Below are 15,641 nucleotides of genomic sequence, written 5' to 3' on the forward strand. Positions count from 1 at the left end.
CCCTTTATATACATCTTTATGAGAACATTTTGAAATGACAGGAAATTATCATTTTCCACTATTGCAGAATAAATGTGATTATTAGGTAGAATGAAATTTCATGTCATAAATCATAAGAATATTTTTCATCCATCTATTTTATTTATATGCATGCAAAATGAATGAGTTCATTATCTAGTACCAATATAGTCGTACTTTAATTATTACCTAGGGTTTTTAGCTGTAGATATCCCTGAATTTTAACTCGAGTTTCAATTGAGTCCCGAAACCCTTTTTTTAAGGAAATTACATCTGTGAACTCAACAAGTAATTCCAATTAGATTCTACCGTGATAGTCTGTCAATTTGCCCATCCAATTAGAAACTACACTTGACGCATTCTGTGACGGTAGGACCCCATATGAACTACTTGTCGAGTTCACGGATGTAATTGCCTTAAAAAAAATTACGAGACTCAATTAAAACTTGAGGTAAAATTCAAAGACGTCTACAGTTAAAAACCTACACTCATAAAACTTTATGGCTTCACCATTGCTAAGCTACCATGTCACGGTGCATCCTCAAACTTTAATTTACATTTTAAAAAATTGTTCTCTTATAATAATCCCCTTATTTTATTAAGACAAACTATTGATACTATCTCTTTAGTACATGTGAAGTTTAAATATATACAAGTGGCAGATTCATGAATTTTTCAAGGTAGGGGGCAATACTTAAAAGGTTTAAAAGCTTCAAAGAAAAATTTAGACAACCAAATATCCAATTTTTTATAGTACAAGCGATAGTCTAAATTACGGGATAGGGGAATTTCTCACACACACACACAACTATGATGTTGCGGGGATTTGAACCTGACAACCAAATATTCTTAAAATTTAAACAATACTAATGTCATTCATAATTATATGATAGAATGTACGGAACTAAATTTATAGGTATATTCAAGAAGTTTTTAAGTTTGATATTATGAACTTAGGTGTTATAATATAAGTGGAAAACATAATTCATATGTCATGGAACCCATAACAGAGAAATACCTTGATTGAAGTTGTATGTGTAAGACTGCCAAACTTTGGAATTACTCTAGAATCAGCATACATGTTTTTGTTGTATGTAGTGACAATTAATTACGTATTTTTCGTTTCCCAGTTCACGGTTGTCTTTATTTATTTTTAAATTTAAATAAATTTTTAGAAAGTGGGTTAGGGCCGTGGGAATAAAGGGGTGGACCCTGCTAAGAAGAAGAAGATGACATGAGGCCTACAAGCCCAAATAACATAGTTCCCAGAAGAGAACCTAATTCACTTGAGCTCAGAGCAATCGACTGGAATTCATCCCGACTCTCCCCTTTAAAAACAACTTGTAAGGATCTTAATTGTTACAAAAATTGTGGATTTGTTTGATACATACGGATGATTAAGCTATTTCCAATTTGATTGATTTTTGCAGAAATGATCGTTGAATTCTGATTTAAACAATGAATGATTCGGATGATAATGATACGACTGTGTAAGTAAGTATAGTGAAGACTCGTTAATCAAAATAAAGTGGACAATGAATTGCACAATGTAGCTAAATATGCATAGGGATATTGTAAAACTAGGCTAAATGTGCATGCATGCATTATATCAACTAGCTAATTCTACTAATATTATCTACTAATTCTTATATATATATGAATAAAAACAGAGCATCAATTCTCACCACAAAGTAATATTTTTATTATATCCAGATATAGCATTACAAAAAAGCTGGAGTACATAATATGTAATTAAGTAATAACGTCTTATTACAAACTCTTACTGGCTCTATATGCTATATATGTTTATTATATATTATATCGGCCGATATTCTCATACTTGTTATATATATATATATATATATAAAACCAGTCATGCATAACCATGATTCTTAATAGCACCTGTTATATGAAAGTTAATTAGGTTTAATGATCTGATCATCATCAAACCCACAACGCTCCAACGCGTTTAAGCATCGGGATTAAGGAGCGCTGAAGATGAAGATTCATGACCTCATTGGCTCCACCCACAAAGTCTCCCCCAATGAACACTGCAGGCACAGTAGGGTTGCAGCCAAGCCTTGAAAGAGCTTGCTCTATCTCTCTCCCTCTCTGCATCTCGTCAAGCTCGTACACTGCTGGGTTCACCCCAAAATCAGAAAACAGGGTCTTGATTGAATGGCACATGCAGCATGAGCTCTTGCTGAAGATCACAACTGGTCTCTCTGAAGCCATCTTGGTCACCACCTCCATTGCTAAGCTAACTGGTAAAATGCAGCACAATGCCCAATTGATCAAAGGTTGACAAGTTTGGTGAGATGATTTTCAACTGGGATTTGAAGTGAAATGTGTGACAGAAATTTAGAGGAAATTATTAAGAAAAGGGTCAGGAGAGCAATGAGCAATGTGAGCTTTGTGAGAATTGAGGTTTTGTGTGGTGAGTATTTGGGTTGTGGTGGGAGTGTATATATAGGGACATGGTGGTGGGAGAGTTCAAGTGGATTGGCATTGTTGGCTTTAGCTATTTTGCTAGAAATTAAAAGGGGATTTTAATTTGATAGTGCACTGTGCAGGAAAAGAAGAATGTTATTTCGACACTGCTTGCCAAATCTTGCTTTGATCTTCACTTGACAGTCATCCAATTTGATCGAATCTTCTTGACTACGGAAATATAGAGACGTGTCCTTTGTACGGCTTCACATTCTTATCTTGTTTTTGATGTGCTGATTGCCTAAATATGCACATTGTTTGTGTACTTGTATTCTTTTTCTTTTTCTTCTTCACATCTTATCCTGATTTGCTTCTTTCATACATTATTATTCCGTCATGCTTATATTTCCGGAGGAATTTTTCTATGTGATGGTAACACTTTGTGGCATGCGAACATATCCACCAAAATTTTCATTTCCGGGTTTATATTCCTGTCTTGTTTTTCAAAGGAACCCGTTTCTGTGCTCTGGTTTCTCTGCCCATAGAACTAGAGAAAGCAGAAAGGGCCGGCGCAATAGTACTTGGAGAATACTTGGTGAGTTGATGATGAACAGCAGCTAGCTAGGTGGCTCATTTTCCATACTTGGTTTTTTTGATCTGCCATATCTATCATCGAGCATCTGCTGAGTTGGAGAAACAAGTTGGTTTTATCCATTTGGGACCTCCTTTTTGTATTTGGATTCGCATCCAATTCATGAAAACGAAACAGAAAGCCAAGTGAAAGAGAAAACACAAATGTGCATGAATTATACATATACATGTGTGTTCATGCACAATACACATCAAAAGTTTTAATTGATCAAGAAGCCTAATATATATATATATATATATATATATTATTTATTTATTAATTGCAAAGATATCATCTATATGTCTCTATGAGCTTACCCAAAAATAAATAATAGCTAGAGTAATTAATTAACTAATTTTTTTTGACCTAAAATATGAACTTTCTAATGAATTAATAATTAACTAGTTCTAAATCAGTCCCTCTCACTTTCCATCGATGACAAGTCCCAAATCCAAAAAACATGACGCCGTACGTACAATGATGCTGTGAGGTCCCAAACGTTATCCTCTGTATAGCCTTTTCCATGTCGAATTGATGTAGAGTAATTAGCTGCCTTTTTTTATATTCTATATCTGGAAAAACGTCATGTGTGAAATTTTGCGTGTCTATTTTCCATGAAATAATATCTACGACTGTGGACCGCCTACGCATATATAAATAAATATTTTCGAAAGGTATAGAGAGAGACGATGATCAGTCGTCTGTATAAGAATTGGTGATTTCCGTCAAATGAAAAGCTCCTTCACTTTCTTTCCACTTTCCGTCACCATTTCCAATTCGAATATTGGTCATGCAATTGATGGTAACGTCAAAGTATACCTACGTAATATATATATATATATTAGTCACTTCCGTTTAAATTTTCGTTAAGGGATTTGAGGGACAATCTTGTATCGCCCACTTCGCATTGTATTTCACTAATCCAAACCGTTTATTTTGTAGATATTCATTCAAAGATCATCTCTACAAAAAAATCACTTGAATCAGATATCATTTGACTACTCAATTAAATTATTGAAATTTAAGTACTTTCTTGAGGCACTGTGTTCATTGATTTTATTGGTCTCAATTAGATGCCTTAATGATTTTCAATTTGCATGAATTTTTGAAAGGATGATCTATGAATGAAGATGTGAAAAAATAGATGTTTTGGATTGTTGAAAAAAAATTTGTAGGGGAACCGAAAGGGTGTTCCTCAATAAAATGGGACTATATATATATATATATATATATATATATTGAGAAATTTTAGGATTGCATTCATAATTTAGTCAAAAAAGTCACTAGCCACAAAAGGCCATTACAATAACGAAGTGGTCTAACATCAAAATTAAGACAATCTAGTACGCCTCCGCTAAGATCACAGGATCAAAGAAACTCTGACATAGGCATCACAACTAAGATTAAACTCAGAATAATCAAAAAGAGATAAAACTTGAAAAAACCAAGCCATAACAATACAAATAAAGATCTCACAAAAGAGAGATGAAAAGCTCACAAATGAGAGGTGAAAAGCTCTCACAAAAGGAGAGGTGGAAACTACACAAATAACCTAAAGAGTCTCTGTGACTTATTCCGAACATAAAGAAACTGCAAAAAGGATGGCGGTGAAGATTCGACGCTGAAACGCAGGTGGAGATTCTACGCTGAGATGCAGCCGCCTGTGATGGTTGGAGGAAAATCATAACAAAACAAAGATAAATAGGAGAAATATTTTGTCTCTGAAAATGAGGGGAGAAGATAGGGACGAAGAGAAGAGAGGAGAGGGAAGGAAGAACAATGGCTTCCTACCCCCTCAAAGTGAAAACGGCTCTAGGAGGGTTTTTTTTTATTTTTATTGGAGAGAGGGGACTAGGGTTTGGGCTAGGTGTATATATATACATATATATATGTATGTATACAGTATATCAACATTATAAATATGTGTATTAGTTCTTTATGCTATATATATAAATATGTGATTTCAGGGCATTAAGGAACAATGGCTCAATTAGGAGGCCAAGGGCCAGTTTGTAGCTAATGTTCCTTGACCGTACATTACACTGCTCGCTCGTACTTATTAGCTACAGCATGATCATGACGCATACATATGCCAACCATCACCATGCATGCATGGGTTCTTAGTGATCATGTCGTATGTATATATGCATGCATGACTCTCAACATTCCAAAGAACATATTTAATTTACTGCCATAGGTTCATTTATTAGGGTTATAGCAAACGCATCATAAACATCGCTGTACCATCATCACATATATGTACCATGCATGCATGGAAGAGAGGGAGAGAGAGAGAGAGAGAGAGTGGGGGATGAGGTCCATATACATGCGTGTGTGTGGGTGGCGTAATAAGTTGAGAAAAGAATGTCAACTTTAAGCACAAAAAAAAACTTATTAAAGATAAAGAAGGTATGCGAGGACGGATCGTGGCATCACAAGTTTGATTTATATTGTTATTTTAGTCCAAGTGGCACCACACAATTTGATTATGTGTGTTCTGAGTACAGGCCCTGTACAGATTCTCTCTTGTTTTTATTCCATCGGAGAAAAAAGAAAGGAAAGGGATGATTTAATTTAATTTAATGCATGCCTGATGATGAGGGCCCCCATTTGCTTTTGCCGATACGAAAACACACAGAATACTTCTCCGTCCAAAATCTTAAAGCAGAAAAAGAAAGAATCAAAATCTCTCTCCAACTTATATTGTTGACATATATATATATATATATATATATATATATATATATATATATATATATCAGTTATTCTCTTATTCGGATGTCCGCATATTATTATCGTGCGGATCATATTGTAAACAAGTAGGAAAACATAAAGGGGTAATACAAAATACACGATGTCTGCACGATAATAACGTTTGAATGTCCGCATAAGAGAATTTCTATACATATATATGTCATTTCTAATATCGAACAATATAATTATATGATAACTACTTGGCTCGCTTTGCTAAAAGGGATCATATATTAATCATCAAAAGTTTTAATCAATTAATTATTCTGCAAATATATCTTGTATGTTAAGATTGGAGGAGAGCATGATTCGTGATGTTCTTGTTGGTGCTGGCATCTTCTAGCTAATTAGGATGGATAGAGGACGAGGGGGAGGGGGGGCTTAATTTGTCAATCCTCTCTATGATTCTATCTATCAGCATTAAACACGTGCACAAGTTTAAGCAATTTTTGCTTTATCTCGATGATTTATCGGAACATTTCGAATTATGGAGTAAGGGTGGAATATGGTTTTTGTTGGAGTCGAAATTTTCGGGACCACAAACAAATAATGTTCAATTCATGTTGAGAAGCATAACGCCATTTTTAGATTTCGCTATAGTCAATCGAGAGTTTGATCAAACTTGATTTGTAAAAATTCTTTACAAGTTTGGATAAATAGAGTTTTGAAGACTTTAGAAGTAAATGCATATGTAAATACTGGTTTTAGTAAAGCCAGAAATCTTAGAGTCAATTGCGCGTCAGCTTTTACCAACTCCTCTTGAGGCAAAGGAGACTACCCAAGGTCAACCTTGAGGGTTGTTGACCAGTAAGTTATAGATAAGGGATATTGAGCATCTTCATCAACAGTAGTAGCAAATCAAACTCTTCAAATTGAAGTTTGTTGATGTGAAAATATGTGAAATGAATGAAAAATATGAAAAATATGGAAAGAGAGAGAAAGATGTTGTAGCTTTGATGATTGCGTTTGACAAGGTTGTTGGAATTTTTTTTGATGATATGGCTCGCCTATTTTAGCATTCCAAAGATTGTTGGAGATTATAATATAACCCACAATCATGAGCTAGCCTAGCCATGAACCATGAATGAATAAGGGCTTATAATCGTGGATCGGCATATGGGTCAAGGGGTGCGTGTCAACCCAAACTATTTATACATAGTCTTCAAAAGTACATATTAGGTTCAAATTTAGGTTAAAATTATATATTTTAAGTTACACATAGTTTAAAAGTGTAATTGATGATTAAATTCAAAAAGGAAAATTGTCACGCCTAGAAAACTAGGCACGTAACAATGCCACGCCTTATTGATAATGCAATGTTACAATGTTAAAACCAAACATCATAACACTACACTCTCAATAGAACTTAAGACATATGGTTAGAAAAACAAAATGTAGCAAATATAGTGTGGAAATGAAACATCTAAAAATTTATAAAATACTTTCCAAGCAACAGAAAGTATTTACCCTAGGGTCTCACAAAATTATGTGTTCAAGCTAAAATGTGCTTAGTACTAGCAATGCGTCTCCAATTTACAAAATTATAGGTTGGGTATTTAAGAGAGACTCAATTTAACTTATTGTTTAGCTCGTTACGCTTTGTCAATTAGAAGTACCTCAAGTTACTTTGCAGGATGTGGTGCTTGAGGACTTGTGTCGCGTTCATTAAGTTCCTTCAATAAAATTTTCACATTGCTTTCCAAACCTAATGAAGAGACACTTTTCTTTAATTTAATATAAGTGATAGTCTAAGGGCCAGTTTAAGATTGCTGTCATTTTTTATAAATTAAAAAAAAAATGCGTCTGCTGTGCTTTGAAAATAATTAGTTGTAAAGTAAAGCTGCTCCATGTTTGGTAAACAATATTTTTAAAATGTTGTTAGTACAAAAAGTAGTGTCAAAACCGTTGGTAAATTTTAGGATATAAAACTGTTGTAACTGTGAATAATGACTAAAATAGACATGATGTTGAAAGTGTTATGCGCTAATCATGTGGTGGTAGTGGTGGTGGTGGTGGTGGTGTAGTTGGTGGTGAAATAGATGAAAATGAAGGTAGTAATGGTGGAGGTGGCGATGAAGGTAGAGGTGGTGGTTGTGGTAGCAGTGGTGGTGGGGATGGTGGTTGTGGAGGTGGAGGTGGTGGAGGTTGAGGAGGAGGAGGTGGTGGTCGCAGTGGCGGCGTGGTGGTAGAGGAGGAGGTGGTGGTTATGGCAGTGGCGGTGGTAGTGGAGGTGGTGGAGTTGGTGTAATTTTTAAAAATTAATGATGGTATTTTGGGAATTAAAAAAATTCATTAAGGGCTCATATGCTTCTTTTGAAAGGCCACTACTTTTAAAATAATCATGATATTTTAATTTTACCAAACACTTTAAACTGCTTAACTTTAAAGTGAAGCAGGTTTTTGGACCCAAAAAAAAAAAAAAAGCAATTCCAAACGGATTAGACCCTTTTTCATTGGATTAGACCCCTTGACAAAAGACACCATATTTTTAGGCAATGTGATGTAGTGATATATGTATTAGTTAAACATCAATCATAAGAGACATCCTATTTTTAGACAATGTGATGTAGTGATTTATGTATTAGTTAAACATCAATCATAATAACTGATGGAATAAATACGCATCAACTTGCGTCTTAAAATTTTAGCATTTGTTGTTACAAAGAAATTCTTGTTCAGTGAACGGAGACACACAACAGAGAAGTGGCAAGCTCTCAGCCATCTCTCTCACTACTTTTTAGGTTCTCTACTGAATTGGGATTTGATATTCTATATATGCAATTTGCAAACATCATCTCATCTAGAAATTTCCCAACTTTTACGAAGAATGAATTGTACAAAAAATGCTCAAAAAGCCATGCATGCATCACGGCCATCATCGTCTTTGTGTGATGCAACTATTCGTGCAAGTCTTCATCCAACACTTACAATATCCTCCCTCCTCCCACGTTATCATCATCACCAGTTATATCCAAAGTTGACATTCGCCGCCGTGCATACAGTCAAAATTGTTATTTGATTATTATTATTATTATTTTGATCTCTCTTATTAAATTAAACCCACTTTCGGCCACGTTTGGCTTATCTTTATGGTATCTTAGATTCTTGGCACAACTAGAGGTAAATGAGCTAGTGTAGTAAGCCACACAAGTTCCTTTCATGTCAAGGGTAGTTTGGGCATCAATCCAAATATCTAAACGAACCTACCCTTTTCTCCTTTGGATTTTTTATTTATAAAAAAAATGCATATAATATAATATGTCATCTCTATCTTTCTCCCATACGGCTTAACCCTATATATACATGCTCACAAGAGATCCAATTCCATCAACACCAAACCAATCCACTTCTACTACTCTACATATTTGCTCCATTTTCCACAATTTTCCCACACATTCCCATCTAATTTTCTTGGCTTCCAAACAAAAACCCCATTTGAACCATTATACCTAAATCCCATCTCAGCCATCCTTAACAACTACATTTCACTTTTTGGGTACATTTTATTTTCTTCAAATGGATCGTGTAGCAAAGTTGGCGTCACAGAAGGCAGTGGTGATTTTCAGCAAGAGCTCATGCTGCATGTCCCATGCAATCAAGAGACTGTTCTATGAACAAGGGGTGAGCCCTGCAATCTATGAGCTCGATGAAGAATCAAGAGGGAAGGAGATGGAGTGGGCTTTGGTGAGGCTAGGGTGCCAGCCCTCAGTGCCAGCTGTCTTCATCGGAGGCAAATTCGTCGGCTCGGCCAACGCAGTCATGACCCTTCATCTCAATGGCTCTCTAAAGAAGTTGCTAAAAGATGCTGGGGCAATATGGCTTTAGAAACCCTAAATGGAGCATATTATGCAGTAATCTTTGTGTGTCCCAAATAATTAAGGGTAACTCGTCACTTATATTTTCCTTTTGTCTTTCTCTTACGTCCAGCGGCTTAAAGTACATTTTGTATGGAAAATAATATATAGAGAGTATACTAATTTCAGTTGTGGTTACAACGTTGTATAACTACATTACTTTCTGAAGTGCAGTACTATTAAATAGAGAACTATATTGTATGATTAGTTATCTAGTCATTTCCGTTTTCAAGTTATAAGTACCTCGCTAATTAGTTCTCAGTTTTCAAGTTATAAGTACCTCGCCAACTAGTTCTTAGTTAGTGATACTTCCCTTTTAATTTTAAAAGAGGTATATAACTATTAAATGTTAACAATTTTATGCTTTTGAAGTTGTAGATTAATGATTGATGATAGAATATAGTGCTAAGACATGATGAGAGTTTCCTAAGGCCGATATTAAAATCTTCGTACAAATTTTGTGTGCACTAATTATATGCAGCATTCCTCTCACAACATGAACAGTATATACAAGTAACGATAGATCTTGAAAGAAACTTATTGTACAATAATGCTTCAAATTGATATTCAAGTAGTGATCTTTAATTAATTAACTGAGAAAAGTAGTAAATGGAAAACAAAACAAAAAAAAAGATGATTAGCAGTGACCACACTATATATAAAGCTAGGATGCTTTCTAAGTAAACAAAACATACGCGAGTGCCATATAAAAAGGATTAATCGAATGAGATAGAGCTGAAGATTCTGAGTTGCTTAAATTTGCGTCACGTACCCTTTGGAATAAACTCTGAAATTCTGCAACAAATATTACGTGGTGACAATATACACAAAAAAAAAAAGGATCGAATTTTGCAATGTCTTTTCAACGAAATGGATATATTCTTTGATGGCTAAACGAGCTAAATTAGAAATTGGATCGAATTTATTGGAGCTATATATATACATATATTCTAGTTAGTGTTGTTCCATCACGCATGGCCCTTCGATTCTGGTGTCGTGGGGTTGATCCGGACAGCCTCAAAGTTTAAATAAATCAAAACACATCTGCATGCCATGCCATCAAAATATTATTCCAATCATCATCATGATCATTTGGTATTCTTATGGTGTGTTAGAGTAGAATCTATGATCAAGTTAAAGATAAATAATATAGAAGTGAGAAATGAAGGCCCATTTGATATCTATTTAAATTTAAATTTAAATTTTTTATTTTTTGTGTTTGAGTATAGAGGAAAAAGAGAGAGAATGTAAGTGAGAATGATACTGGAGAAGGGATTGAGAGGGAAGAGTAACAAAAGTGAAAACAAAAACAAAAATCTGAAATCTATTTGAAATTGTTTTGTGATGTTGAACATATGGCGGAAGCAATCGAAAAGGAGTTGGAGTGACACGCGTGCAAGGGAAAATCAGGTAAATTGTAGATTTGGGCTCCAAGCTCATAATGTGGCACATGACTCGTCAATTCGAAGAGAACGGCGTCACAAGTAAAACTCATTACTTTGCCATGATGTATGAACTTTTTCGGGCATCCATCCAAAATTCAGTTTTAAAATTTTTACAATTTTTGGAAACTTTGTTATTTTCCTATTTTAACTCCTTTGTTATTCCTAGGGTTTCTAGGAGTATTTAAACCTACTATACCCATGATTATGGTTATGTTTTGTTATTCTAATTTTATCAGTAAACCTTGAGGTTCTCTCATATCTTCCTGGCTATGTAACACGAACACTCCGTTAGGCCGAAGTGTTGGGGTGTTGGACACACGGACAAGCCTCAGAGACGGCTTGGACATGGGTCAACGGTCAAGACACGTTTTTGACACGGTCAACTGAAATCAAGACACGGCAGGGACCATTTTGAAAATTATAAAACAAAAACTATGGCCAAAATATAATTATTGAAAACTATGTGGACATATTTGAAATAGTTTTAAAAAGTGGCTAAAAATGTAATCAATATATTTTTTTTATTATGTTTTTTTTTCCTTTGTTCCTTCATTGCAGAGCTGATATTTTTGGTTGACTAAGGACCTTGATAGCAATTTGGTCGTGAGAGAAGCATCTTTTTGAGTCGGTAATTCATTCACTTTGTTTTTTTATTTATTTATGCAAACTTGATTCTTATTTTATGAAGTGGAAAATCGATTTTCTTATTTTGAAGATGATAGATCATATACGAAAATGTGTGAAATTTGGTTTATGATGAATCATGAATATGTGTAAATAAATGTGTGTATCATTCTTTATTTTGTTTAGGAGGGAAAGATGAGTAATGCTAAGTTAACTCAAATGAGTATGAATTTGTTTTATGATATTATGACATTGAAGTATTGAGTATGAATTTTTAATTATTATAATTTTATTAGAATTTATTATTATTTTAATTGTCGTGTTCTAGCCGTGTCCGTGTCTTAATTTTTTGAGATTTTTTGTGTCGCCGTGTCACGTTTCCTTGTACCCGTGTCCGTGTCCGGGCAACATAGCTTCCTGGTGGATTCCAGAGTTACATGTTTTAGGCTAAGGTTTAGCCAATCAATTGTCACGCTGCGTCATTTTCACTTTTGTTACTTCTCCCTCCCATCCTCCCCTCTCTATCATCCTCACTCCCATTCTCGCTCTCATTTTCCTCTATACTTTAGAACAAAAATGAAAACTAAAAACTAAAATTAAAATGGTTATCAAATGGGCCCGAAAATTGTAACAATTTTAAGACAAAGATATCATTTGCGATTATAAATTTAGAGCTCTGATATCTTATTAAATATATACATATATAAACTATTAAAGAATGAGCTAGGAATGTCATATTTAATTGTTGTACTTAATAGTCGCCTAGAGCTAGGGCATGACACATTTGCTGAAGTATATATCCAAATTATTGTACGTAGCAGCATATATATATGCTCCCAATCCCAAATCTCCTTCACAATTTTGTGTATATTCCAATCATGGAGCTAGAGCTCATTTGGGACTACTTCTCTAGGAAGCAATTCTGCTCATAAGCGCTTCTAGAAAAAGCGCTTTTGTTATAAAGATATTGAAATTTTCATAAGAAATCTAAGTGCCTCTTGGAAAAGCACTTGGGAGTGCTTTATGAAGAAGCACATAACGGGTGCTTCTCCAAAATGCATTTCTATGACCCATAAGCACTTAAATTTTTTTTTCCCAAACGCTGTCAGAAGCGCTTCCTCCCATAAGCACTCCCAAGCAGAGTTAGCTTTCATTTCTTTGGGGCCAACAATATAGATTTATTATTTTCATTTCTTGGGGGGGCCAATAATATAGATTTATTATTTTCAGGGGTCGACAACATAGATTTTTCAATATTTTGCAACAATTACATAAATTTAATATAAATTTTACATGAAATGTTAGAATTATCAGAGAGGGGCACGACCTCATACTGAAGTGTAGCTCCCCCGTGCTTAGTGCTTAGTGTTGTGGTATATTTAGTATGATCATGATCCTCATAATTTTCATCACTTTCTTAATTTGTTGTCCAAACGTACTCGAGCATGATCGATCTCATCAACCTACTATGTATTATAATCTATTTGATTTAGGGCAAAACTGGATGTAATGCACAGATGATAATACTTCTGAGAATGTTTTAGGTTTATATTGATGTTGTAATGAAGATTCATTTGACCACAAACTTGGACGGGGAGGAGGGGAAATGAACTAATTAAGCACAAAATAAGTGGCTCAATAATTCAATTCAACCATCAATTGCTAATATGAACTTCTAAGGCTGCAATTAGATGTTTTGCCTACAAAACCACTCAGCCAACCTGAAATTCCAACCTGGGGGAAAAAAGATACTTCACCTTTATTATATATGCGGCACTTTGTAGCTCCATTTTGGAAAAGCTAGCTAGATAGGCAATATATTCACCTTGTCTATATTGTGTGTTGGAATTGATTCCACGTTATCTTATAATATGCAAAAAATTAACAATCACCAAGCATGAAAAAGAGGAAAAAAGAAGAAGCCATCGCAAGCATTTTATGTCAACGAGATCTAGCCCACTGAAATGGACTTTGATTTGCAGATTAGAAATCTCATGTTCGAATTCCCATAGCATCTTAGTTGTGTGTCTGTGAGAAACCCCCCTCCTCTATAGTTTAGACTATCGCTTGTACTCAAATAAAAATATTGTGCTTGCAAAACTCAACGATGGTATATAATGTTGAAGCTTGTGGCAACTTTTGCAAAAAGAGGCTTGGGCTTACAATGAGGTTCGGGTTCAATATGAGCCCCACAATATATTCAAGAGCTACATCATTGGGCTTTTCCCTCAAGACTTTGTCAATGACAACTAAAGTTCTAATTAATGTATGCATATGTAGCTAGGATATAGTTTTATGTTTTTTTTTTCTTTATTGAATGGAAGCTGAGGGAATGAACTTTGGACCTAGTTTAATCAAGTTAAGATCTTTATATTGAGAGGTAGTTGAGTTTGGACTGCCCTTTAAGGAAAAGTTTACTCGTTTAAGTAAAAATTTAATCATTTAAGTTGACAATAAACAACATAACATGTCAGACTATTTGATAAGAGAACATTCTTACATTGTTGTAACTTGTATATAAAGACTTTGCATGAAATTAAAGATGATTTACGATGTTTTCATTGGTGGCATTGGTTGCTTCGTCCCTAATTCAATGTTAGCTTTATTCAGCGAAAAAAGCTAGAAGGGAAAGGAAAGCTAGCAACCCAACGATCATATTATAGGCAGATTCTACCAGACAAACTTATCCTGCTTTTCATGTCATCCATCTGAAGTTCAATGCATATTCAAGAACTTAAAAAGGTACTTGATATCATCTAAAAGAAAGTAAAAGATGATTAGAAGGGCCATTAAGATCAATTCTTCATGTCGGCAGGCCAGTGTTAATTTGAAAAGACATACATTCCCAACTCAGAGTGATTCAAAAACTTTTACGTACCAATCTACTATTAATAATAGATTAGCTGATTTAATCATGCATTAAACCACACCAGCAAAGACATATGGTAGCTTAATTATGTAGCCAAATAAATAATAAATAAAAAATTCTCCTTTGCAAAATTGTACAAATATATTAGTGAAGATTCCAATATCACATCTTCTTTTCCAGTCACTTATGGCATGTTTACTAATCCGGAATTGAATTAGGGGGAATTGAATTGAGGATGAATTGAATTGAGGAGGAGTTGGATTGAGGATGAATTGAATTGAGGAGGAGTTGGATTGAGGAGAATTAGATTCCGGATTCCTAATGAAGTTGTTTACTAAACCATATGGATTGAGGGGAGTTAGATTCCGAATTCCTATTGAAGTTGTTTACTAAACTATATGGAATTGGGGTAGAAGTGCTACTAATTACTAAAATGTCCACATTTTTTGGTTAAAGTAGATGACATATTTGGAATTTTGAAAATTGTGTGAGGATATAATGGGTAAAAAAGATGAATTCCTAATGGGTGAATTCTCCCGGAATTAGAATACCACCTCCAATTCCTAATTTTGTGTGGGCCCCGCTTACTTTTCAATTCCTTGATGTGAAGTAAACGAATGAATTCTCCATAAGCGGAATTCAATTCCGGATGAGAATTCCAATTCCTGATTAGTAAACATGCCATTAGTATAGATTTTCCCAAGGCTAACAAATTAAATTAAGTGGGCATAATGCCTTGATCTTCAGAGTCTTATATTCATTCATATAGATGACGGGAAAACCTATATAAATGTGCTGGCTTTTTATTGTCATTGTGCTACACATTTTTATCCTCCAATTAAAGGGATTTCTTTTTTCTTCACATAGAATTAGTATTGGCTTTTGTTTTTGTTTTTGTTTTTTTGTTTTGTTTTTTTCTAATAAAGGAGGTCTTAGATGCTTAGGGACGAACACAATTTCTGACCATAGATGCATGTGAAACTAACAACACATTAATGAATCAAATTTGTGCTCGTAGA

The 15,641-nt window shown here is 34.5% G+C and overlaps 2 protein-coding genes across 2 annotated transcripts; one reads left to right on the forward strand and one right to left on the reverse strand.

The window, feature by feature from the left end:
* Positions 1-1,696: 1,696 nt before the first annotated feature.
* Positions 1,697-2,515, reverse strand: LOC110744533 (Thioredoxin superfamily protein). Its single transcript, XM_021944522.2, has one exon. The coding sequence runs from the start codon at positions 2,269-2,271 to the stop codon at positions 1,963-1,965; it is 309 nt and encodes a 102-aa protein (XP_021800214.1). The 5' UTR covers positions 2,272-2,515; the 3' UTR covers positions 1,697-1,962.
* Positions 2,516-9,110: 6,595 nt separating this feature from the next.
* LOC110748526 (monothiol glutaredoxin-S10) lies at positions 9,111-9,825 on the forward strand. The gene has a single exon (XM_021948498.2). It carries the CDS (start codon positions 9,347-9,349, stop codon positions 9,653-9,655), a length of 309 nt encoding a protein of 102 aa, XP_021804190.1. The 5' UTR covers positions 9,111-9,346; the 3' UTR covers positions 9,656-9,825.
* Positions 9,826-15,641: the final 5,816 nt, after the last annotated feature.

Source organism: Prunus avium, chromosome 1 (assembly GCF_965620075.1).
Source record: "Prunus avium chromosome 1, drPruAviu1.hap1.1, whole genome shotgun sequence".
Taxonomy (NCBI): domain Eukaryota; kingdom Viridiplantae; phylum Streptophyta; class Magnoliopsida; order Rosales; family Rosaceae; genus Prunus; species Prunus avium.

Bases quoted from the DNA above. Each gene is read 5' to 3' on its own strand.
- LOC110744533 (XM_021944522.2), bottom strand. From the start codon at position 2,271: ATGGAGGTGGTGACCAAGATGGCTTCAGAGAGACCAGTTGTGATCTTC.
- LOC110748526 (XM_021948498.2), top strand. From the start codon at position 9,347: ATGGATCGTGTAGCAAAGTTGGCGTCACAGAAGGCAGTGGTGATTTTC.